At 40.9% G+C, this 24,155-nt stretch overlaps 1 protein-coding gene across 1 annotated transcript; it reads right to left on the bottom strand.

The window, feature by feature from the left end:
- Positions 1 to 348: 348 nt before the first annotated feature.
- On the bottom strand, positions 349 to 23,909 carry LOC133664511 (matrix-remodeling-associated protein 5-like). Its single transcript, XM_062069198.1, has 12 exons — positions 23,573 to 23,909; positions 22,876 to 23,074; positions 22,593 to 22,722; positions 16,332 to 16,573; positions 15,664 to 15,815; positions 11,670 to 14,992; positions 10,872 to 11,013; positions 8,632 to 8,767; positions 7,387 to 8,502; positions 7,073 to 7,280; positions 4,105 to 4,326; positions 349 to 4,023 (listed from the first exon to the last, which is right to left on the bottom strand). Exons 2-12 carry the CDS (start codon positions 23,058 to 23,060, stop codon positions 2,071 to 2,073), a joined length of 7,809 nt encoding a protein of 2,602 aa, XP_061925182.1. The 5' UTR covers positions 23,061 to 23,074; positions 23,573 to 23,909; the 3' UTR covers positions 349 to 2,070.
- Between the last annotated feature and the right edge of the window lie 246 nt (positions 23,910 to 24,155).

A 24,155-nucleotide genomic window follows, 5' to 3' on the forward strand; every position in this document is an offset into this window, starting at 1 on the left:
AGTCATCTACAATCTTTGTGATTTTATCTGTGAAAAGCGCTTTATAAACAAAATGTACTTACTTACTTACCTACTTACTTACTTACTTACTTACTTACTACTATTAAGGTGAGACACTTTATTTTTGATCTAGAATAAACTTTCACGAGCACGAGGCGAGGAAGCAGCTCACCAGCCGATGATGTCAACAGAGCAGCATAAGCTAGTTAGCTCTCTGTGATCGTGGCGCTGCTAAAAAAAATAGTTTGCCCGCGTTTGCGCTTATAATAACAATATTACTAATACTTTTTTAAAAGTCAAGTCACAAAGAGTAAATTGAGTAAGACTTTTATTTATACCTATTTACAAGTTAGAAAATAATGCACAAAAGGTCTTACATAATGATTGTGAATGATCGGCAGAATTCCAAAAAAACTGCAGTTTCCTTTTTAACATAGCCCTTGGAAAATCCAATGTTTATCAGTTGGGTGAAACTTTAAGTCAGAGTATTATTGAATATGAAACAATGAGTCTGACACCACAATTTCATGTAATTTTACTGTAATATCTGCCCTTGTTAAACTGGAGTTTACTGCTCCCCCTATACTGTCTCCTTGCTCACAGATTTTCTTTATTTTCTCAAGCTATCACAGCTCCCCTGAATACCAGACTTTGAAGCCTTGCCATTCCCAACGGCTATTGTATGCTTGACTGATTGTAAACGTTTGTATTGTCTGTTTTTTGACGTGGGTGCCTCTAAACTCATCGATTTTGTTTGCTTTTGTAGCACATAGACAAAGGTCTGTGATGTTGGTGGGCCAATGTGAAAGGGATTACGAAACCATGAAGACTTAATTGAAAACATGTTCGGTTTTTTACACAATGGGTCTCATCGACTTTGTTCTACAAAATACAAGTATGCTTAACTTGGTGGTGGATGTCAATGCTTTTAATTAGCAACAAATTGGATGTTTGCATGACTCATTGCAATAACATTTGGTTTTATGTATGTTTAGTAGTCTTGTACATGTCAATCATTAATTGGGTCTTCGTGTTATAGTGTGTAATTTGAAGAGGATTACTTTGCTGTTTATATGAGAACAGGAAAGGACAACTATGAAGTCTTTTTTCTGGCACTGCAGGCTCTATGAGTTTTATTGCAGTTTTCAGTGCAAAGAATATGAAGTCATCATCATGTGTCCAAAACCGCTTTACTGGTTCAAAAACTGAGTTTCAAATGAACAAGTTGTCTTTATAATAAATGCAACAAAATGGTTAAATCCATTTCTCATTTTATTATTAAATTGTGGGAGTTAAAAAATATAATGGCACTTTAAAGTTGCTTGACAGTTTCAACATACATAGTTCCCTCTTTGTCACAAAGAAACAGTCTTTGCAAGAGCAATAACTTAACATGAAAGAAATTAAAATATGATTAGTCTGTCTGTTACCTGGAATAAAACATTTAAGTAATCCTAATTATTCAAAGAATTACAAAGACGCCTTTTGTCTTATGAACATATTTAAATGCCTTGAAGTTGTAATTTCACCTGACCTTGTTAATTCTGCAAAGGTGCAAGCAAAAATTATTTTTCAAAACCAGTTGAACAACTACCCCAGAAATGTAAACATTTTTATCCAAATCCAAACTTAAAAACAAACGAAAAGACCAGTTTAGCATTTTGTTTAAGCTTCTGCTTGGTCAAATTTGGCAGCTACTGAGTTAGAAAATGGTGCAAAATGCAAATAATACACTAGTGCATGATTTTTAAACTGAAAAGGATCTTGGTTATTTTGTACTAGCCCAGAAAGAAACACAGTGTCATAAAATCATAAATATCTGCAACTTGAGCACCATTTTGAAATGTGTTTTAGCCCTATCAAAAATATAAGGCACATTTGGTAAATACCGTACTTGTAGATGTATATGCTTAAGCAAATAACCTGATACAAAATACTGAATAATATTTCACACATCACATATTATTGGAGTCTTTTTTTTAAACATCACCAGTATTTCAACAGAGCTTTGCAGTTGATTTGGGCATTGAGTTAATACTTCATCAGTCAATGACATTATTCTTCACCTTGTTATATAACATGCAGGTATGTTGTCTTTGTGTCCACTCCTATCACGTTTTTGGCTGTGCACCTGTAAAATCCTGTGTCCCTACTTGACGGGTTCTGTATCACCAAAGAACCTCGGGGACTCAGGTACCGGTTGCCATAGATACGAGCTTGGCCCATCACCCTGAGCTGTGTCATGTCTGGTGTTTCCCAGGTAACCATTGCCCGGGGAGTTGCTATGGTAAGGCAGGGCAGCTCCACGGCGACACCAGGACGTGTGTAGGACACAGGCGAGGGGCCTGTTGTGATACGTGGCGGGTAAGCAATGACTATGACGGGGACTGTGACAACTGAAACCGAAGAGGAATCCTGGTCGGAGGATCTGCAGGTATAAGTGCCTCGGTCAAACACGGATGTCTGGTGCACAACCAGTGTCCCATCCTCTTGGACTAAATACCGGCCCGAGTCTCCGCTGTCCCTCCTGGACACCACCTTGCCATTGGGAAAAGTCCAAGAAAGGGAGTCTTGGGTTTGTTTTGGGTCTGGAGAAGCAGAACAAAATAGACGAAGCGTCTCTCCATTTGTAATACTAATCAGAGAAGCAGTTTTGGTGCTCACAACTGGTGCTGAAACAGCCAGGGGTGCGGGGGGGGCAATAGGATCAGGGGCTACAAGTGAAGATGGTGCTTGTTGAAAAGTCTTCATAGGAACAGTAATTCGAGAAGGCACCTCAGGTATTAGCTGTCTATATTGAGAGATTTGTACTCGGTCTCCTGGGCGAGGTACCGCAGACAAAACTGATCTGGATAGTTCTTGTGGCTCAGAGACCTGCAGCTCGACCTGAATTCTCACTTCTCCTTTGTCCCCTCTCACTACGCACACCAAGGTGCCACTGTCGCTCACCCGAGCACCTCGCAGCTCCAAGGAACCGTTTCTGTGAACCGTGAGCCGGCTTCCGTAGTACGGGGCTGGTAGGACACCGTTACCAGGCAGATACCAGGTCAAAGATAGGGAACCATGAGAGGGACATGGCAAAAGAACAGTTTGGCCTTTCATTACCAGCTGTTTCCCTGTAGTTACCACACCCACACGTTTATCAGTGGCGCTATGTGTGCGTTTTTCAGCAGCAGCTGCACTGCTTAAACCACTGTTCCTATTTTTATTGTTCATTTCTGAGTTGCCAATGGTCCAACTTGTGCCGATAGTGCTACTCCCACCATGATTAGCAGTACTACTTGCAAACACTCTATTTCTTGAAATGCTGCTTATCTTGCTGTTGTCTCTACTGGGGTTTTCGTCATTGTTTGCCTTTCCAGCCGCAAAGTCATTGGTCCTAGCCCCAAGATTCCTTTCAAAACCTCCACCTCCAGCTGAGCTCTGACGGCTTCTAGTAGTTATTTCTCTAATTAAAGTTCCTGGGGCATTTTTATCAATGATTCCATGGTTATTTGCTTTTAGTCTGACATTTCCACTGTCGTTCACATCGATGCTAATGACACGACTGAGCTGTGTTGTGATTCCACTAGTAGACTTTTTGAAACCATTTTCAGAATCGCTCCTGGGGGCTGGATTAAGACCACTGGTTACTTTGGTATTTCCACTGCTTGTTCTTGTATGGCCATTGTTATCACTAAAGCCATTGTTTCCATAATTAGGAATATCCACCTCAAGGCCCACCACCATGCTTCTTTCCCCGGCTAAGTTGCTTGCTTGGCATGTATAGTTTCCTGCGTCAGTCTTTTGGGCCCGACGCACCTCCAGAGTTCCTCCTGCAGCCGCCACAACCCGGTCGGAGTAAAAACCAGAGCTGACTGGAATGGCTCGATGTGCTGGTGAGAACCAAGTCACTGTTGGTGGAGGATCACCCATGGCCTGGCAGCGAATGACGGCTGTTGCCCCCTGACGTACTTTAATGACTTGATAACTTCTGTCATCATTGGAGGCTGGTGGAGATTTCGTCATAACCTTGACGTTTACCTTATGGGAAAGAAGTATCTGTTAAAAACAATTAGAAAATAAAAGATTGCAAGCGTTTTCTGAATTTTGGTTTGCCTTCACCTTCATGGTATCTTGACCTCCTTGATTCTCAGCATAACAGGTGTATTCCCCTTGCTCTCCCATGCCCACTGCTGGAACCAGCAATGTTCCATTATCGAAGACGATTAGCCTGCGTGCCCGCCCCGCTCTATCCGCCCCCTGCAACACACTGTTTACCATTGTTCCGTCTGGTAGACTCCAACTCACGGCTGGGTCAGGTCGTCCTGAGGCCACACAGTCCACCTGTAAGAACCAGAATCATTGTTTACAATGGGAACTAATAATCAGTATGTATATTTATAACTTGATAATCAATTGCAGATGAATTTTAAACATTGATTAAACATTGCTACTGAAAAACACAATCTATAAAACTTCGTACACATTAGTACATCAGGGGTCTCAAAGTCAATTTAACTGAGGCCACTGGAGGTAGAGTCGGGTTGAGGCTGGGCCTTGCAAAGTTTCACTTCAGATCCACCATTTAACCATGTGAATAACTGTGTTAAAGGCCTAATGAAACCCACTACTACCGACCACGCAGTCTGATATTTTGTATATCAATGATGAAATCTTAACATTGCAACACATGCCAATACGGCCGGGTTAACTTATAAAGTGCAATTTTAAATTTCCCGCTAAACTTCCGGTTGAAAAGGCTTTGGATGATGACGTATGCGCGTGACATAGCCAGTGAAACAGGAGTATCGGTACCCCATTGAAAACAATACAAATTAGCTCTGTTTTCATCTCAAAATTCCACAGTATTCTGGACATCTGCGTTGGTGAATCTTTTGCAATTTGTTTAAAGAACAATGGAGACTGCAAAGAAGAAAGTTGTAGGTGGGATCGGTGTATTAGCAGCTGGCTGTAGCAACACAACTTGGATAGCAGACGCGCTAGCCGACGCTAGCCGACGCTAGCCGACGCTAGCCGACGCTAGCCGCCAACCGCATCTGTGATCGGGTGAAGTCCTTCGTCGCGCCGTTGATCGCTGGAACGCAGGTGAGCACGGGTGTTGATGAGCAGATGAGGGCTGGCTGGCGTAGGTGGAGCGCTAATGTTTTTATCATAGCTCTGTGAGGTCACGTTGCTAAGTTGCTAAGTTAGCTTCAGCGTCGTTAGCAACAGCATTGTTAAGCTTTGCTAGGCTGAGAATTATTAACCGTGTAGTTACATGTACATGGTTTAATAGTATTGTTGATCTTCTGTCTATCCTTCCAGTCGGGGATTTATTTATTTTGTTTCTATCTGCATTTGAGCCAGATGCTATCACGTTAGCTCAGTAGCTAAAGAGCTTCGCCGATGTATTGTCGTGGAGATAAAAGTCACTGTGAATGTCCATTTCGCGTTCTCGACTCTCATTTTCAAGAGGATATAGTATCCGAGGTGGTTTAAAATACAAATCCGTGATCCACAATAGAAAAAGGAGAGAGTGTGGAATCCAATGAGCCAGCTTGTACCTAAGTTACGGTCAGAGCGAAAAAAGATATGTCTTTCACTGCATTCTAGTCCGTCACTCTAACGTTCCTCATTCACGAATCTTTCATTCTCGCTCAAATTAATGGGGTAATCGTCACTTTCTCGGTCCGAATCGCTCTAGCTGCGTTGAAAACAATAGGAAAATATGAGGAGGCGAACAACTGACTACATCACGCTACTTCCGGTAGGGGCAAGGCTTTTTTTTATCAGAGACCAAAAGTTGCAAACTTTATCGTCGTTGTTCTATACTAAATCCTTTCAGCAAAAATATGGCAATATCGCGAAATGATGAAGTATGACACATAGAATGGATCTGCTATCCCCGTTTAAATTAAAAAAAATTATTTCAGGAGGCCTTTAACTACTCCTACAAACAACTATGACTATAACTATGATCTACGGTAGGCTTTAATTGATTATGAATGTAAAATTTAATGTAGAAATTTCATATTTTGACACTGTTGAGTGGCCCAGGAGATGGTCAGAGGGACCTCCGCTTGCCTACAAGAAGTTGTTCTTCGTGTCTTTGTGTTTGCACTGTTATTGTAGTTAGAGTTCTTTCTCTTAGGCTTCAATATTGCAATAATATATTTAACTATTCACCGCCCACGGTGCGTAGGTTGCAAACACACTACATTATGAAGTTAAGTAGAAGGCCACAAACTATGAGACTTTGAGACACTTGCTGTACATGTATAAGCAAAAAAGAGTAACAGATTAATGCAGTAAGTCAGGGTCCTCCCTTGCACATCACCTCATGTTGTTTTTAATTAAGTTTTGTTATTAGCATTACCAGGTTTTAAAATATTCATTGTCATCGATGAAGACTGCTGACTGATAGATAGCAGCATTCTGCATGAATTCAAAACTCTTTCTGAGAGAAACGTAAAACAGAAATATACATCATTATCTATGACAAAATTAAAATTTTGCAGAACCTACACCAAATCAGCTTCATAGCAATGATTTAGCTCAGTCCTTCTCAAATAGTGGGGCGGGCCCCGCTTTTTTGCCGCATCACAATATAATGAAGCGTATGTAGCACTTGGCTTCACGGTGACTACGGTGGGAGACGAGCAAAAAAAACACAGTTTTTTGCAGAGGTATAGTTATAACGATTCTATAGATAAATTACACTATTTCTAGTCACGGTAGAGAGTGCCACACCCACTGCCTTTCACCTATGATATCTAAAGCATCTCAGACTTGAAATTGAATAGCGTTCTATTTTCCCAATTCCGGAAAGTTAGAAGATTGGTTTGAGACATGAACTGATTAAATGACTGACTTTAACCACCTTGGAAATCTCATGTCTGATACCGCTTAAAATCCACTAGTAGATTTCTTGCTTTGACATTATTGAATAATCCTTTAATACTTGAGAAAGGTAATTTGAGCGTAGCGCACTGAATAGAAATCACTACAGATGCTGCAAACAGGACAGACTAAGTCTAATTCCCACATAGTCTGATATGATCAAATACCTAACATTTGATTGGTACGTTACCTTCAATGCCTTTCCAAATGAGACCATTTGATTGAAAGGCTGCTTGGGCTCAATCTTTGCAGGCTTGACAACAACAGAAACACGCAGGAGACGATAATCATCTGCAACCTTGTTGCGTGCAATGCAAAGGTAGTCTCCAATGTCCCGCTCTGTCACTGACTGGACGGACAGTGTGCCATTTGGGTGCACTTTCAGGCGTCGCTCAAAACTTCAATTTAAACATACACGGAAAACACACAAACACATAGCGTGAGACATAATGCCAGAGCAAAATTATATTAATCACACGTTATATCAGTTTAAAAACTCAATACCTGAAATGCATGTCCACCAGTTTCTTGTTGGGGGTCCTCCAAATAATAATGGGGGATGGGTGGCCTGTTACAGAGCAGTGAAGCTGCAGATTTTCTTCATAGGACACAGTAGTGATGGAGGGTGAGCTGAAGACAATTCGGGCTTTGCTGAATGGAGTTACGGGCATGGACCGCAAAACAACTGAAGCTCTGCCTTTTTCAGATGTGTTTACAAAGCCAGAGGTGGTAACCACTGAGGTTTTTGTCAAATTAGTCAGCTGTGAGTGGGAGGGAATGACTGTTCTATTGATTTTCGAGGCTGAGTCGGCAGAAGTGGGCTGGCGAGGATAATGTGAGTATTTTGAGCCTGTTCCTGGCCCATTCCTGGATCCATGAGAAGGCGATAGTGGGGTCAGGCGAGCAGAATCAAGTGGCATTGATTGGTAGCTGGGATTGGACAAAGAATTGTTTTTCAAAAGAGCAGATGTATAAGTTGTCCCTTCAACTCTTTTTTCACCATCTGTTTCTTCTTTAATTTCCACCTTGACCTTCCTCCTATCAGTTCCAACTGCATTAGTGGATGTGCATGCATAAATCCCAACATCCTTCGGACCCACTTTTCGGATATGTAGGGTCCCGTTTGGCAAGACAAAAAGGTTACCATGAAGAAACTGGGATGGCTGAACTAGAGTCCCATCTGGGAGACGCCATCTCAAAGTTGGTGGTGGGTCCCCTTTAGCAAAGCAGTGAGCATACAGCGGTCTCCCCAGACCCAAGACCAGGCGTTCCTCTCTGGGTTGCTCCATCACCGTGGGCAACAACGATACGTGTAACCGAACAGAAGCACTGGCAGCACCGGCTGAGTTGGAGGCCACACAGCGATATATCCCGCGATCACTTGGTAAGGTTAATGAAATATGGAGGGTTCCGTTTGAGTCCATACTGATACGATTGCCGGAGTTGGCAGTGGAGGTCAGGACTGAGCGATCCGGAAGAACCCAGGAGAGCAGAGGAGTTGGGACACCGCTCGCATGGCATTCCAGGTGGACTTCTCCACCTTGATGAATGGTGAATTCTCTATAGCCAGCCAGCTGCATTCGAGGGGGACGTGTCCACACTTCCAGGGTTGTTAGCAGCCTTGCCATAAAAAATTAAAAACAACAAAAAACATCCTCTCTCAGTATACAAATACTTACAAAGTCTCAGTGTTGGCATAAGAGTGTGTAGTTATTTTGCATTCATAACTGATAACTAAAGTATTCTCACCTGTCACGGCCCAGGAAGTTGTGTGCGCTGCAAATGTACGTGCCCCTGTCTTGTAGCTGAACACTTTGGATGACAAGACTGCCATTTGGCAGCACCTCAAACCGCTGAGACCTGGAATGGACTGACATGACAGCTCCTGATAAACAAACATCGACAGACACACCATTAGAAAGGGCAACAGAAAGATAAAAAAAATAATTAGACACGATAAACACATAAATGATCGCTTATGTAGTTAAGTTATGTAGTACCTAAATGTTCCAGAAATTATACAGTGTTTTACAAGTCTTGTATAAGTCTTACCCTTATAGGATGTTGATAGTAATGTGTAATCCTGTAGTAGTGTTGTCCTGATACGAATATTTTGGTACCGGTACCCGTGCCAAAATTATTTTGATACTTTTCGGTACTTTTCGATACTTTTCTAAATAAATCATATATCGGCTTTATTTTAACAAAACATCTTATGGTACATTAAACATATGTTTCTTATTGCAAGTTTGTCCTTAAATAATATAGTGAACATACAAGACAACTTGTCTTTTAGAAGTAAGTAAGCAAACAAAGGCTCCTAATTTAGTCTGCTGACATAGGCAGTAACATATTGTGTCATTTATCGTTCTATTATTTTGTCAAAATTATTAAGGACATTATTAATCTACTTGTTCATTTACTGTTAATATCTGCTTACTTTCTCTTTTAACATGTTCTATCTACACTTCTGTTAAAATGTAATAATCACTTATTCTTCTGTTGTTTGATACTTTACATTAGTTTTGGATGATACCACGGATTTGGGTATCAATCCGATACCAAGTCGTTACAGTATCATACATTGGTCATATTCAAAGTCCTCATGTGTCCAGAGACATATTTCCTGATAATATACATTGAAAAAAACAAAAGAATATGTTAGGATGCCAAAAAATATCGACGTAATCATAGTAGTATCGACTAGATATGGGACGGCGTGGCGAAGTTAGTAGAGTGGCTGTGCCAGCAATCGGAGGGTCGCTGGTTACTGGGGTTCAATCCCCACCTTCTACCATCCTAGTCATGTCCGTTGTGTCCTTGGGCAAGACACTTCACCCTTGCTCCTGATGGCTGTTGGTTAGCGCCTTGCATGGCAGCTTCCGCCATCAGTGTGTGAATATGTGTGTGAATGGGTGAATGTGGAAATACTGTCAAAGCGCTTTGAGTACCTGGAAGGTAGAAAAGCGCTATGCAAGTATAACCCATTTATCATTTATCATTTACTGTACTTGGTATCATTACAGTGGATGTTAGGTGTAGATCCACCAATGGCGTTTGTTTACATTTTGACGCCGGTGTGTAGTGAAACATGTTTAACTATTCCTCATTCTGCAGGGATGATACTTGTAAGAAACATACTTTATTTGTCACCATAGAGGCAAGGATTAGTGATTTAGAAGTAGCTACAACACTGCCGACTGGGGCTGGACTTTAGCCGCTAGCCAGCTAGCTTCCGATGGGCGTTTCAGAGTTATAACTTCACCTTTATCGTCAGTTTTTAAGCCAAAATGCGTCCGTTCTCTCTTTTCTGTCTACACACTGTGTCTGCTTGTAAGTACTCCTTGATTGTGCGCTGCCGAACATGCTCCTCTGCTCGTAAACCAGCAATGACACAACGTGACGACGACGAGGGCGCAGCGGGGTATGGCGGACCGGTACTTTTCAGAGGCTGTATAGTACCGAAAATTATTCATTAGTATCGTGGTATTATACTAATACCGGTATACCGTAAAACCCTATCCCGTAGTCTGTTTTACTATTTGCTGTTTTGCAATGTCCAAATGACGGCTGAAGAAAATTTAATTAAAAACACAGCTACTGGTGGAATAACATTGTTCCACAATACTGTACTGTACTTAACTCTTTCCTACATGGCATATCCTACATATATGGTTAACCTATATGCATATTCCTCATTTGTGTGTATCTGGAAGCTTTTATTTATTTACTCTTTGCCAGTGTCAAAATCTATAGCTGTATACATACAGACGGAATTAAAAACATTTTAAAATGGTAAACTTATTGTAGGTCTGCATAATCCAAATAGGATACAAATACACTACTCCTGAGTTTATAATTCAATACACAAATCACATTCATCAGGCTTGCATGTAGGTTGAAGGTAAGACTCTGAGGCCTCATTTCTATATAAATGTATTGTGTGTTTTGTTGTATATGGTGAATCAAATGTGTCCAAATCTGCCTACCTGTGGCGATCTTGGTCCATGTGATGGAGGGTTTCGGTTCTCCTTGAGCCTCACAAGTCAGCCTTGCAATGCCCTCAGCTGGGAATGACACGGTTCTGATGTGTGGGTCAGCAATCTTTGGCCTGAATCTTAAAACCGGTACCTGGGAACAATATGATTGTAATCACATTAGTGATTAAAAAGTACCAGCATGATACAAGGGTGGCAATACAATTTGTTTAATACAGCATTATTGTTGTTTCAGATTAAAAGTTCCTCATCTGTGATGGATTCATTACTTTGGCTTGCGCAGTCTTGTAAATGAATTAATGTCTCATTGTAACAAATCCCATGGGATTAGACTCTGACAACGTATAATGTTGTTGTAATGGAGCGTGTGTTTTTCATCTTTGCTTACTGATAGTGTGCTGAAAAATCCTATAAATATAAGATCTTCCATAAACATCCCTTAGGTTTTGATAGTAGGTCATGTGATCACAGATTAGAGTATTTCGAGATCTATTATGCATTCTTTGCTAAGCTTTTTACCCCTTGGCTTGCACATTCGGATGACTGTATGCTTATGACTTCTGCATGAACCAATGTCAAAGCTGCAAGCTACATTTCAAACATGCCCTTAAAGAAATGCCAAACTTTTCTAAAAAACTAAGAAAATCGCCAAAGATTGTGAATAAATTATTATTTATTCAAATTAAATGAAAGTGTGTTCACCTTTTTTAATTGGTCTTATTGTTGTAGGTATTGGCTTTAAAACACATTTGCCTGAAATAAAAAATGTTTTAATCAATTAAGACTCACCCGTGGGGCGGCAGGAAGAGGAGATGGAGACCACTGTGGCCTGTTGCTGTGTGAATCCGGAATTAAATTAGCTCCAGGGTTCCTCCAGTCAGTTGGGGGTCGACTCTGGTTTGAAGCGACAGACACAGGCCTCCCTTTGGGTTTGACCTGGCCGATGATTGGCCTCTCTCTGGATGACGCAGCAGGACTTGATGTTGTTGTTGTAGTGGCAGCAGCAGAGGATGCACTGGGTGTAGTTACACTGGTAGTAGTTGATGACATTTTGACTGAGGAGGCACCAGGAATAGGACTGCTTGTTTTCGAAGTAGAAGAAGCAGGACCTAAAGTCATCTGAGGACTAACTCTGAAGAGATCTGCAGTATTTGTACCACTCAAAGTAGAAGTCGGGGGAAGGGTAGTGGAAAAATGAATAACAGTTGTGGGAGCAGAAGTTGAAAATGTGTTACCCTTAGTAGTGCTAAATATAGGGGTAGTTTCGGTAGGCATCGTCGATGGACTAAAACTTTCAGTAACAGGGGTAAATGTAGTCAGTGTTGAAAATGTTTCATCTAGAGCTGCAACACTAGTACCACTTGTAACATAGCTATTTGTGGGACTGGTTGAAGGAGTTGAAGGAGTTGGCAATAAAACTGTGGAGGTTACAGGGGCTTGGAGAATAGTGGAGAAATGAAATACATTGTGTCCAACATCAACATTTGTTTCCAGTCCTTCACCTTTTTTGCCTGAGGGCCCATCATCATGTATGCTTGAGGGTGTTTTTGTGTGCGCATCATGAGAATCACCAGTCACCGGTGATTGAGATTTAAAGACCCAAGACTCTGTGCTGTCTGGTATGTTGCTTGAATGAGTCATCGCGTCTACATATGTCTCTGTGTCCATGTGGGGCAATGAAGTCAGTGAAGGCAAGTCGGCTGTTGAAGTGGTGATACCTAGAGTAGTATAAATGTACGTAGTTGAAGGATTTACTATACTAATTGTTGGAGTAGACAAAGTAGTTTTAATATCATTCATCTCTTTGACCAGAATAGGAGATATTGTCATTTGGTTCGTTGTGACAGTGACAGTTGTGTCAGGTATCACAGTTTTTGGAAAGTCAGGCAGAGGTTGAGGTGGTAGAGTAGGTCGCCCCCTTGGCCTGTTTAGGACTCGCCTCCGCTGTCCGATCCTCCTGCGAGAGTTCCAAGGGTTTTGAGGCCGTGTTTTTGGGGCTAAATTAGGCATGAATCCCCTATGTGATTTTAAAGGTTTGACTCTTGAGGACGTGGGGATTGCTTCCTCTTGTTCTCTTCCAGCTGGATCTGGGTCAATTTCATTAGTTCCAAAGGGTGGCGTTGAGGTGACTGGATTTGTCTGTGTTGTTGTTTTGAGCTGTGTTGTAGCCTCATTCTTGTGTGTCTGTGTGTCCGAGGGCTCAATGTTTATATGTCTCTGAGTGGCAGTTTTTGTCCTAGTTTCCACTTGTGTTACGTCGTCTACCGTCTGAGGGGGGTAAATAGGCTGTAAACTTTCCTCTCGCAGAACAGCATCATCAACTGACGACCCTTCCATGTCTGATATATTTATCCCTTCCCCCTTTATGTCATCACCATCATCGTTTCTTTCTAAGTCTTTGTCTCCTCTCAATGGTTTTGCTGTGGGCTTTCCTGTTGTGTTGTCCTCACTGTTGTTAGTAAGCGCAGTCTTCTGACGTATCTTTGCCAGTAGGTCAGCCCATTTTTGAGGGTCTATGTTTTGTTTGTTTAGGGTGACTCTAGACCTGCTGTCATTGTGGTTTCTCATCTGCTCAGATGATAGAGGCCTCCCTCTTCTTCTTAAGGGACCCTTTCTCAGAGGCCCTCGTCTAATGGGCTTGCCAACTTGAAAGTGTCTGTTTGGAGTAGGTTGAAGAGGTCTTGCATGTTTTTTATTAACTACAATAGTTCGCACTTCTTCCTCTACTCCATCCCCTGATCCTTCCTCTAATTGGCGTAACATTGGCGCTCGTATCTTTGTTGATCGTCCAGAGGCTGACTGTGGCCCTACTGGAACATGTCCAAAAGACAACGGATTCAGTGAGTTTATTTCTAGGTTAATGGACAAGGAGGCGCTACCATACTGGTTGGCAGCAACACAACGATATTGACCAGCATCTCTCAGAGAGGGGTTGGAAAGAAAAAGACTCCCATTTGATTGTATCGTAAGTCCCCCTGATACTGCTAAGCCCTTCCAAACTACATTCCCATCTGGTAACACCCAACCTGTTTGTGGTTCTGGTGAACCAGATGCCTTGCAAGATAGGCTGACAGGCTGTCCAGCTGATCCTGTTACACGAGGTCCGACTTGCTCGCCTATTGTTGAGGCAAAGGACTCCTCCACTATCAGGCGCAGAGGGAGAACATCAGAATCAGTTCCAGCCTGGGCTAAACAGTAGTAAATCCCTGCATTTGAGAGCTCCACTTTGTGCAACAGTAGCCCAGTACCAGAGGCCTGAATTCCACCATCTTGACTAATAGAAGGGGAGATGAGTTTTGATCCATCTGGGAGAATCCACTGTATTTGTGGCTTACTAGAACTTAAAAGAGGACAGGAAAGCTCTAGCCTAGAGCCTGCGATAGCTGCTAGTGCTGTGGGGGTATGGGAGGTTGAAATGAGTACCCATGGGTGCGAAATAGTGGTAGATGATGCTGAATCTGTTGTGGGGTCAGGATGAGTAGACACTCTTGTGGAGTATATAAGGCTCACTGTGTGTAGGCTAGATTGTGCTCTGTTAAGCTGAATGCCAATTGCTGGCTGCATTAACCAGTGTGGTCCTGTTTGGACAGTGGCTTTGACTCCAGTATTATAATATCCCTCTGTCCCTGCTGCTTGTCGGTAGTGGTATGCCAGACCTGGTGGTTTATTCAGCATGATTTCTCTCTCAAGGTGCACTGCAGTCTCACTGTAGTAAGCCAGGATCCTCCAAAGACTCTCGTAGCTTGTTCTTTCCACGGGGCATTCCAGAGTTAGTGACAATGCCATGGCGACAGGAGAAGAGGAGGGAAGAGAGAGATCCAGGGCAGGGAATTCATTTTGAGAGTCTGCCGAGTGAGTGATGTTGCAGTGCAGTTCGGCACTGTTCCCCTGTTGGTCTGACAGGCCAAGGGATGCGGTGCCTAAAGGCTCTTTGAAGGATTCACTCGGTCGGATTTCACTGTACTCAATCTCCGAGGGTGTTTTTTCTCCCCGCAGGGTAATCACAGGGGAGGTGCAGGTCATATCTTTCTGTTTAAGCAAGCTTTGACCTCGAAGGGCAGTTGGTGATTCACATAACGGACACTCAGGACCTCCGGAACATTTCAATAATTCTAGTTGAAAAGACAGACAGAAACAAGTGAGAGAAAGTGATCCCCTACGCTATATATGATAATGTGCACATTTCATCTCTCTGTGCGCGTGACTAATGCCAGATTTAGCATGCACACTCTTCTCTACTGTTAATTACACTTCATATCACTTACTAATTTGATATGGTTACTTAATCTGCTTATAAATCGTAAATATGCAAAACCTAATTATTCCACTGCAAGCGGTAGCCTTTGTTTCAACTGCCTGCACACAATGCTGCCAATATGTATTAGTCATGGGAGGTTAAGTCTGGCATGTCTCGGAGAGACATTTGAAATTCCTGTCTTTTTTTACACCCTCTTGAAAGCCACAAATAGACTAGAGATTCACATTGTTAGAAAAAAAGGGTGACGCGATTCAAATCAGTTGGCAACAGATGTCAAAAGTATACAAAAATACAATCACATATTTAAATGCAAATGCATGTCAACCATCAGGCGGGATTTGACAGCGTTACAAGACATATTATAGGCTCATCAATCAGTCAGAAAGTGACTCATGTTTATATTTGCATTCCTGATGCTAACCCGTTCTTTTTCTCTAGCATGAGCAGTGGCCGTTTTTGAAGGACAACATGCAAGTGACAACATTGTTAGGAAAATTGGAATCTTATCTACTGAATGATAGTAACCTTGGTGAGCAAAATGCCAGGTGGGGAACCAATTCATCCTGCAGTCGCAGCTCCAGGGGTTGGCATGCAATGATAGTGTTTCCAGCATGGGGGCAGTCTTAAAGGTGGCCCTTGGCAGGGTGCTTAGACTGTTGTTGGACACGTCTAAGTGCCTACAGAAGGAAATAAAAGAGATGAAATACATTAATGCTGCAGTAAGTAACAGTAAGTCTGTAATGGAAAACCCCCTGCTGGGAGAAGTGCAGTGAAGTCAGAGCTCTTGCACACTCCAAGGGAATCGATAGAACATCACTTCACCAAAAATTGTGATGTCAACACAGCTGGCAGTGCCTCTAAATTTAACAAAAACTGGTGTATACTCAGTTGTTCGTATATCAAAATAACCTCCCTCAAAGCTGCCAGAAACAAAGTATCTCTTGTGGAAAAAAAAACAAGTTATCTTAAATGTTTTTTGTTTATGTTTGACTGGAATGCTTTGAGGTCGGACCTCAATGGGATGTTCCCAACTTTCCAGCTGCCTTGAATGCAGCATATTGTACTATAAATTATAGAAGATGTAAGGACAAGTGAGAGTGCATAAACACAGGATTTATTGTGATTCCATATATACATATATATATACCAGAATTTTAGAGTCAAAACAAAGCCACTTGTGGACTGCTACTGACCTGAGTGTAGAAAAGTAGTATGTGTTGAGTAGGGAAATTGTGCACAGAGCGTGGGGATGAAGCTGGTGCAGCCTGTTTCCTTGTAGACGGAGCAGACGTAGGCTTGGCAGCTGCAGCAAAGCCCGAGGGTGGATGTACTGGATATGGTTGTGATCCAAGTACAAACGTAGTAGCGAGGTTAGGCCAGAGAAAGTCCGGGATGAAGGGATCTCTGTCAGCTTGTTGTAGCTTAGTTTAAGAATCTGTGATGGAGCAGATGGTGATATAAAACAAGAGATATTACCTCAATACACAGTAAAGTACATTTGCTTTGCTGCGTAGCTTTGATTTTTAAGTTAATCATTTTTAATGGAAAACCGTAATTTTTACCACTGGATGATCAAAAACCGTACTCATTATGGGGAAAACCGTAGTTGTTGGCAGGAGACAGATCAAGATTTTAACACACATTGTAGGTCGGAAAAAACAAAGGAAAACTGAAAATATTTGTTTATATTTGTTCAGAGATAAAAAAAGACAGATTTCCGACTATGGACTATGGATTTAAATTGTAATATCTATATTTAGATTTAACATTTAATATTTAGATTTATATCCAACATTTATACTTCACATGTATATTTCAATTTCATTATCATATTTAATATTTACATTTAACATTCATATTTAACATTTAGATCAAGATTTAACATTTATATTTCAAATTCAGCGTTCATATTTAAATTAAACATGTTTATTTATAATCAGATTCAACATTTTTGTTTAACATTTAGATCAAGATTTAACATATAGATTCACCATTACATTTTTTTGCATACATGATTTGACCACGAGTATGAACTTTTTTCAGTTTTGTTGCATTCAAAACCAACTACTATGACGCTTACTCTTCCAGTCATATGGTAAGAGATGACAATAATTCAAGAGGGTGCATCTTTGTGGATTTTCTGTGAGTCCTGAGGATAAATCATCTCCATGGGGGGGCTGCGGGACATCCAGTTGTTGACAATTTTAGCATGTGACGACGTCACTTTACAGTGTAAATGTGGATTATATTGCAACACTAGCGGCTAATATATATGCATTTGCTTTATAAATGAATGGTGCAATAAGATGAGTAATACCACTTACGCTCAGGTTTCATTTAACATGTCTACTGTGGGCTTAATAAACTACTGTCTTATGCATTAGCTACATTTAATCCCTGCATGCATCCACCTATAAACATCTTTCATGTAGAACCCAAACATTTTCAAATACAGACTCATACTGTGCCATCATTGGACTATTATTATAGTTGTTGTGTTAGCGATCAGTGGCGACTGCTCTAAGACTGAAAGGGAAGCAAATGTCAAAAAATAAGTGATTAAATATATAGTGTTGTGTGTACATGTTATTGACTAAACGTGCGCTACAACGCGTTCTTTTGTTCACAATCAGCTTCTTATCACTGGTAGCCCGGACGCTCACCTTCTGCATGATGATTGGATGATCTGTCTAAGGCTGATTCCCTTTTTGATTGACAGCGAAATGAGCAAATCAGCGATCTTGTGTTGTAAACGTCCGTGCGAGCATTTTTCAATATTAATTCTGTTGTTCTGAGTTGAACCGAGGAGTTTCCTGACCCTCTTAGCGACATTTTCTTTGTTTAAATATGACTAGCGACAGATAGAGCTTCTATTTCTGGTGTTTTTTTGTGTTTGGAGACTGACTTCTTTCACTCTGCAGTTTCTGTCCCTGCCAAGCAGCGGGTGCTGCTGAGCCCCTCCACCGTCTCAAAGCACTCACAGGCGGACACACTTTGCACAAGCCTCGCGCCAGTCCCATCTGCAGAGAGGAGCTTCTCCGGTTTAAAGTGGCTCAAGTCTTACACCCGCAACACCATGGGCCAAGCAGCCTAGCTCTGCTGGCCATTGAGAGGACAATTGTCAAATCCCTGGAAAAATACGCCTTCTTGGTATGACAGGGTCACGGATCACTTTCTTAAATAGGAACGGAGGGTAGAATTTACGTATAAATAAACCAACACATTTTATGATGTAGGCCGGAATTGAGCTTCCCCTCCTTGAGAGACCAGCATCGCCACTGTCAGCGATAATACCAAAATGTGACTATAGTATAATAAAGAGTGAAAACCTCAGCCAAGGCAGGGAAATAATAACAACGTGTCATCTTTGTGTGTTTACAAGGGTTTTAGTTAGCAGGATTTGTCCTGGTTGATGAAAGATGATAAATCGTTGGGCATGGCTATTGTGGTTTAATGGCTACCATTTAGTGTCTGCATTTTTATTCAGATCCTCCTGTGCCGTTCCTTGACACCACGAGTCCAAGTATTTCGCCGATTAAACTTTAAAGGAGAGCTATGATGATTCTAACCTACTTGTGATTTCGATCAGTGTTACTTAACAGGGGCCCACTGTTGGGCCGCGAGCACCTCCAAGTGGGCCGCCACAAAATAAATGTTTCTCAGCGGCGGTCCGTAATACACTTTTCCACCACTTGTGGCAGTAATCAAACGAAGAGATGTTTAAAAAATTATGACCAAAGTGGTGAAGCTGTATTTTTCTTTGCACTTTAATTTAATTTAACAGTTTAGATAAGACATATATTCTTTATTTAATTAGTTTATTTGTTCTAAAACAACATAATTATATGGTTAAAAAATTGTCAGTTATTTATGAGTCCCCTCATATGCAGTATATTTGGTTAGTACTTATTTTTCGAATCAGCCTGACCTAAGCCTAAGGCTTATGTGTCAAAAAATAATAACATTTGTGATTAATACATTGTTTCTTATCATTTCACAATATTTTAAACTATATGTAGGCTAGATATAGCTATTGAATACCATCAAAATGTATTAATTAATAAGATGAATAATTCAGTGTTAATATTTGAGTCGGCCCAGGGCCTCTCTGTAGTGGAATAAGGTCAAAAAAGTTAAGAACCCTTGTTCTAGACAATATGCATTGGAAATGCTTTTGTTTAAATTTTAGTGCATATTCACATTTTTAACTCACTTTCTGAGTTGTGGAGGTAGATTGCAAATGAATTCACACCCCACCCTCTTCGAAATAATTCAAATGTATCGTCTTGAAAACTAACATCATCGCTATTTTTTTCTTTTCAAACGCAATCAAAAATAAACTTCATGAACATTATATAGATTCACCTGGTCACAACAATAGGTGCACCTGCATATACTGTATGTATATATATAGAGCTGCATGAAGAAAACAGCTTTTTCCAGCATTTATCATTCTACATGTCACATGTTGGTGTTATAGTGCGCATGCCATGATTACATGAAAACAATAGTTTATCCTACCTACTCTTGTCTTTCGTCAAACCAAATGGTAATATTGCAATTGTGCTGTGTTTTTTGTCAGAGTTTAGCGGCTAATCCAATGTTTGTACATAATGGTCTGTGTTGAAAAAAGTTCCATTGGCAGCAAAACAGGCCCCGAGCATAATACTACCACCACCATGCTTGACGGTAGGAATGGTGTTCCTGGGATTAAAGGCCTCACCTTTTCTCCTCCAAACATATTGCTGGGTATTGTGGCTAAACAGCTCAACTTTTGTTTCATCTGACATCACATGGACAAAGATAAGACCTTCTGGAGGAAAGTTCTGTGGTCAGATGAAACAAAAATGTAGTTGTTTGGCCACAATACCCAGCATTATATTTGGAGGAGGAAAGGTGAGGCCTTTAATCCCAGGAACACCAGCCTACCGTCAAGCATGGTGGTGGTATTATTATGCTCTGGGTCTGTTCTGCTGTCAATGGAACTGGTGCTTTACGGAGATGATTACCTCCGAATTCTTTAGGACAACCTAAAATCATCAGCCGGGAAGTTGGTCTTGGGCGCAATTGGGTGTTCCAACAGGACAATGACCCCAAAAACACGTCAAAAGTGGTAAAGGAATGGCTAAATCAGGCTAGAATGAAGGTTTTAGAATGGCCTTCCCAAAGTCCTGACTTAAACGTGTGGACAATGCTGAAGAAACAAGTCCATGTCAGAAAACCAACACATTTTGCTTAACTGCATCAATTTTGTCAAGAGGAGTGGTCAAAAATTCAACCAGAAGCTTGTGGATGGCTACCAAAAGTGCCTTATTGCAGTGAAACTTGCCAAGGGACATGTAACCAAATATTAACATTGCTGTATGTATACATTTGACCCAGCAGATTTGGTCACATTTTCAGTAGACCCATAATAAATTCATAAAAGAACCAAACTTCATGAAAGTTTTTTGAGACCAACAAGTATGTGCTCCAATCACTCTATCACAAAAAAATAAGAGTTGTAGAAATTATTGGAAACTCAAGACAACCATGACATTATGTTCTTTACATGTGTATATACACTTTTGATTGTGACTATAGTCAAGGTTTCTGTGGTTTATCCATTATACAGTGCTCAATACCGGGGTTGAGCGGTATAGGTTTCACAATATTATGTCAGACCCACTCGACGTCCATTGCTTTCGGTCTCCCCTAGAGAGGGGGGGTCACCCACATATGCGGTCCTCTCCAAAGTTTCTCATAGTCATTCACATCGACGTCCCATTGGGGTTGTGAGTTTTTCCTTGCCCTTATGTGGGCTCTGTACCGAGGATGTCGTTGTGGCGTGTGCAGCCCTTTGAGACATTTGTGATTTAGGGCTATATAAATAAACATTGATTGATTGATTGATTGATAGGTTAGGTCAGGAAAAAATACAGAGGCTATTTCTTCCCTACAAGACTGTTTCGCAGGTTTCCCTGTTCTTCAGGGGATTTTATAAATCAATAAAAAATTTATAAATTTTATCAGGGGATTTTATTGAAATACATTTTATTAATGAATAAAATCCCCTGAAGAGCAGGGAAACCTGCATAACAGGCTTGTAGTCTGTATTTTTTCCTGACCTATATATATATATATATATATATATATATATATATATATATATATATATATATATATATATATATATATATATATATATATATATATATGTATATATATATATATATATATATATATATGTATATATATATATATATATATATATATATATATATATATACATATATATATATATATATATATATATATATATATATATATATATATATATATATATATATATATATATATATATATATATATATATATATATATATATATATATATGGGTTATCCTTAGAACCTAGACCAGGGGTGCCCACACTTTTTCTGCAGGCGAGCTACTTTTCAATTGACCATGTCGAGGGGATCTACCTCATTCATATATATCATTTATATTTATTTAGTTGTGAAATAGACGTTTTTGTTAACAAGTTAAAGGTGTTTAATGATAATACAAGCATGTTTAACACATATAGATTCCTTTCTTTCATGAAGACAAGAATATAAGTTGGTTTATTACCTGATTCTGATGACTTGCATTGATTGGAATCAGACAGTAGTGATGATAACGTCCACATTTCTGAATGGAGGACAAAAAAAGTCCTCCTTTCTATCCAATACCACATGAAAATGTGTTGGTTTTTGGCATCTTATTTGTCCGGCTTCCATACACTTTTCAAGAAAAACATTGGCGGCAAACTCCGTAGCCTGCTCGCTTGTGCACGCCAGCTTTCTGAGACTCCTATTTTGTTAGCGCAGGCAGCATGAAGCAGCGCTTTTATTGTGAAGATAAGAACTGTGCAGTCGGTCTTTAGAGTTTTGACTGACGGTACGGCGCGAGAGACTGTTGAAATAAAAAGTGTTTCTCGCCTTTCTGTCGGTAATTTTTTCTTAATAATGATCTCACAACAGCCAGCATCATCTCACAAGACCCTCGGGTGCCGTGAATGTCAATCAAGTGACGTCTTGGTGATTATTTTTAGGTCTATTTTTTAAATGCCTGGCTGGCGATCGACTGACACACCCTCCACGATCGACCGGTAGCTCGCGATCGACGTAATGGGCACCCCTGACCTAGACCCTTCCGGGTCCCTGGGACCAAACTTGAGGGAAACCCTAAGAGTTTTAAAAAAATGTATATATTGTATTGGCTTTGAAAATGAAACATATCAAACCGGTTTCTACTTGCTTTCATTTTTCATTGTGCAGCCCCCAGTAGGAAAAGTTTGGACACCCCTGACCTTCACAATCCAGGGTGGAATCCACCATATGACGGAATGCATCTTATTTTCCTGCAATTGGGTTGGACAAAAACCAGCCCGTGATCATTTACCAGTGATGTATTGCTTCACGTCCCCGCTTACCTGCAGTGATTTCAGGTCTCTAAACAGTGCATCCGGCATGTGGTTGATGTCATTGCTGTGCAGCATCAAAAGCTCTAACCTCTTTAACCCAGCGAGTGAGGTGTCATTGATCCTGCTGATGCTGTTGAACCTACAGGTGCACCCCCAGCCCCACCGGAAAAAAAACAAAAAACAGTTTACTATCAACTTTTTTTTTTTTTACTTTCACTCTGCTGTGGTTTGACACTTCCTCTCCACAGTAAACAAAACACAGCATTTGACAAACTTGGCGTGAGGCCGTTACCCCAAGTTGATGCGGCGTGTGTGCGCAGGCAGCCCGGGCGGGACGGTGAGCAGGGAGCGGAAAGTACAGTGGACTTCGCTCGCCTGGTAGCAGTTACAACTCCTGGGACAAGCCTGGCCTCCGGGAGCCAGGAGGGCCGAGAGTGCGGCGGCCAGGATGCACACACCACCGGGAGACATCTTCATATTCAAGGTTGGCACTGATGAGACGATAAAGACCTAATTGATTTGTTTTTATTTGCAACACTTTTAATTTGCGTGGAGCTTTGGAGGCGGTGCAACACATGGCCCTTCTTATGTTTTGGCACAGCCCCATGTTGTTGCACCTGCCCTAAAATAAACACAACTTCGTGCCTACCAGACTAATTCACCTCACATCTGATGCATAACATTAAGCACAGACAAATGACATCCAATCCTGTGTTAAATAGTGTGCCTTAGTAAAGATGCATTCATTAAAAAAATGCACAGTTTCATATAAGCAATCATTACCGCCAAAAATAATATAACATTGTGAATGCAGATATTGCAATTTATATTATTTGAATCACCTTAATTTAGCTATTAAAGTTAAATTAAGGTCAATTAGCACAGTGACTCTTATATGCATTGTGTACTTAACATAATGTAAAATACATTACCAGGACGATTTCTCAAGCTTGTTTGCGACTATAGCATGGAAATAGTTAAAAGCTTACCTTACAATCTTTTAGTCCAGCTGAGTGACTTATTTAACAACAAAGTCATTCATGTCTCCCTTGCAAACGTGTACGGTCCCAAAAACTGCATGGGTGAACATGGAATGGAAAAACTCCACGTGAAAAAAAACAAACATGCAACCCAAATAAATGTTTGATAAAATGATCCACAGCTGTTTTTGGTAGCATCCAATAGGTTTCTTCGTGTGTGTGCATGTGTGTTTTTGTGAGTGAACTGCAGGAAACCCGTCTGCTTGTGTGTGTGTGCGTGCGTGTGTGAGTGTGTATGTGTGTGTGTGTGTGTGTGTGGTGTGTGTGTGTGTGTGTGTGTGTGTGTGTGTGTTGAGGGGGAAAAGGAGAATGGGCAAAAGTAAACTTGCAGAGGAGCTCTCACTCTCAGAGGAGGGGCTTGACTTTACTGTATCTCCTCAATGGGAGTCCCACTCCCCCTCTTGTCTTGTAATGGGTGGGAACGTTTGCACATTCTGGAAATGCAATGTTGGACACACATTTGGTGTTCCTTTTTAAGAAAGACAAGTTGATTATTAAAAGACGAAATAATAGCCGTATGAAGAAATGGAAG

This window comes from Entelurus aequoreus, linkage group LG14 (genome assembly GCF_033978785.1).
Source record: "Entelurus aequoreus isolate RoL-2023_Sb linkage group LG14, RoL_Eaeq_v1.1, whole genome shotgun sequence".
Lineage (NCBI taxonomy): Eukaryota > Metazoa > Chordata > Actinopteri > Syngnathiformes > Syngnathidae > Entelurus > Entelurus aequoreus.

Coding starts and splice junctions, on each gene's coding strand:
- LOC133664511 (XM_062069198.1), bottom strand. CDS start 23,060: ATGAAGATGTCTCCCGGTGGTGTGTGCATCCTGGCCGCCGCACTCTCG. Junction 11,014..11,669: donor CTCTTCCTGCCGCCCCACGG/GTGAGTCTTAAT, acceptor TATTGTTCCCAG/GTACCGGTTTTAAGATTCAG. Junction 8,503..8,631: donor AACTTCCTGGGCCGTGACAG/GTGAGAATACTT, acceptor TTTTATGGCAAG/GCTGCTAACAACCCTGGAAG.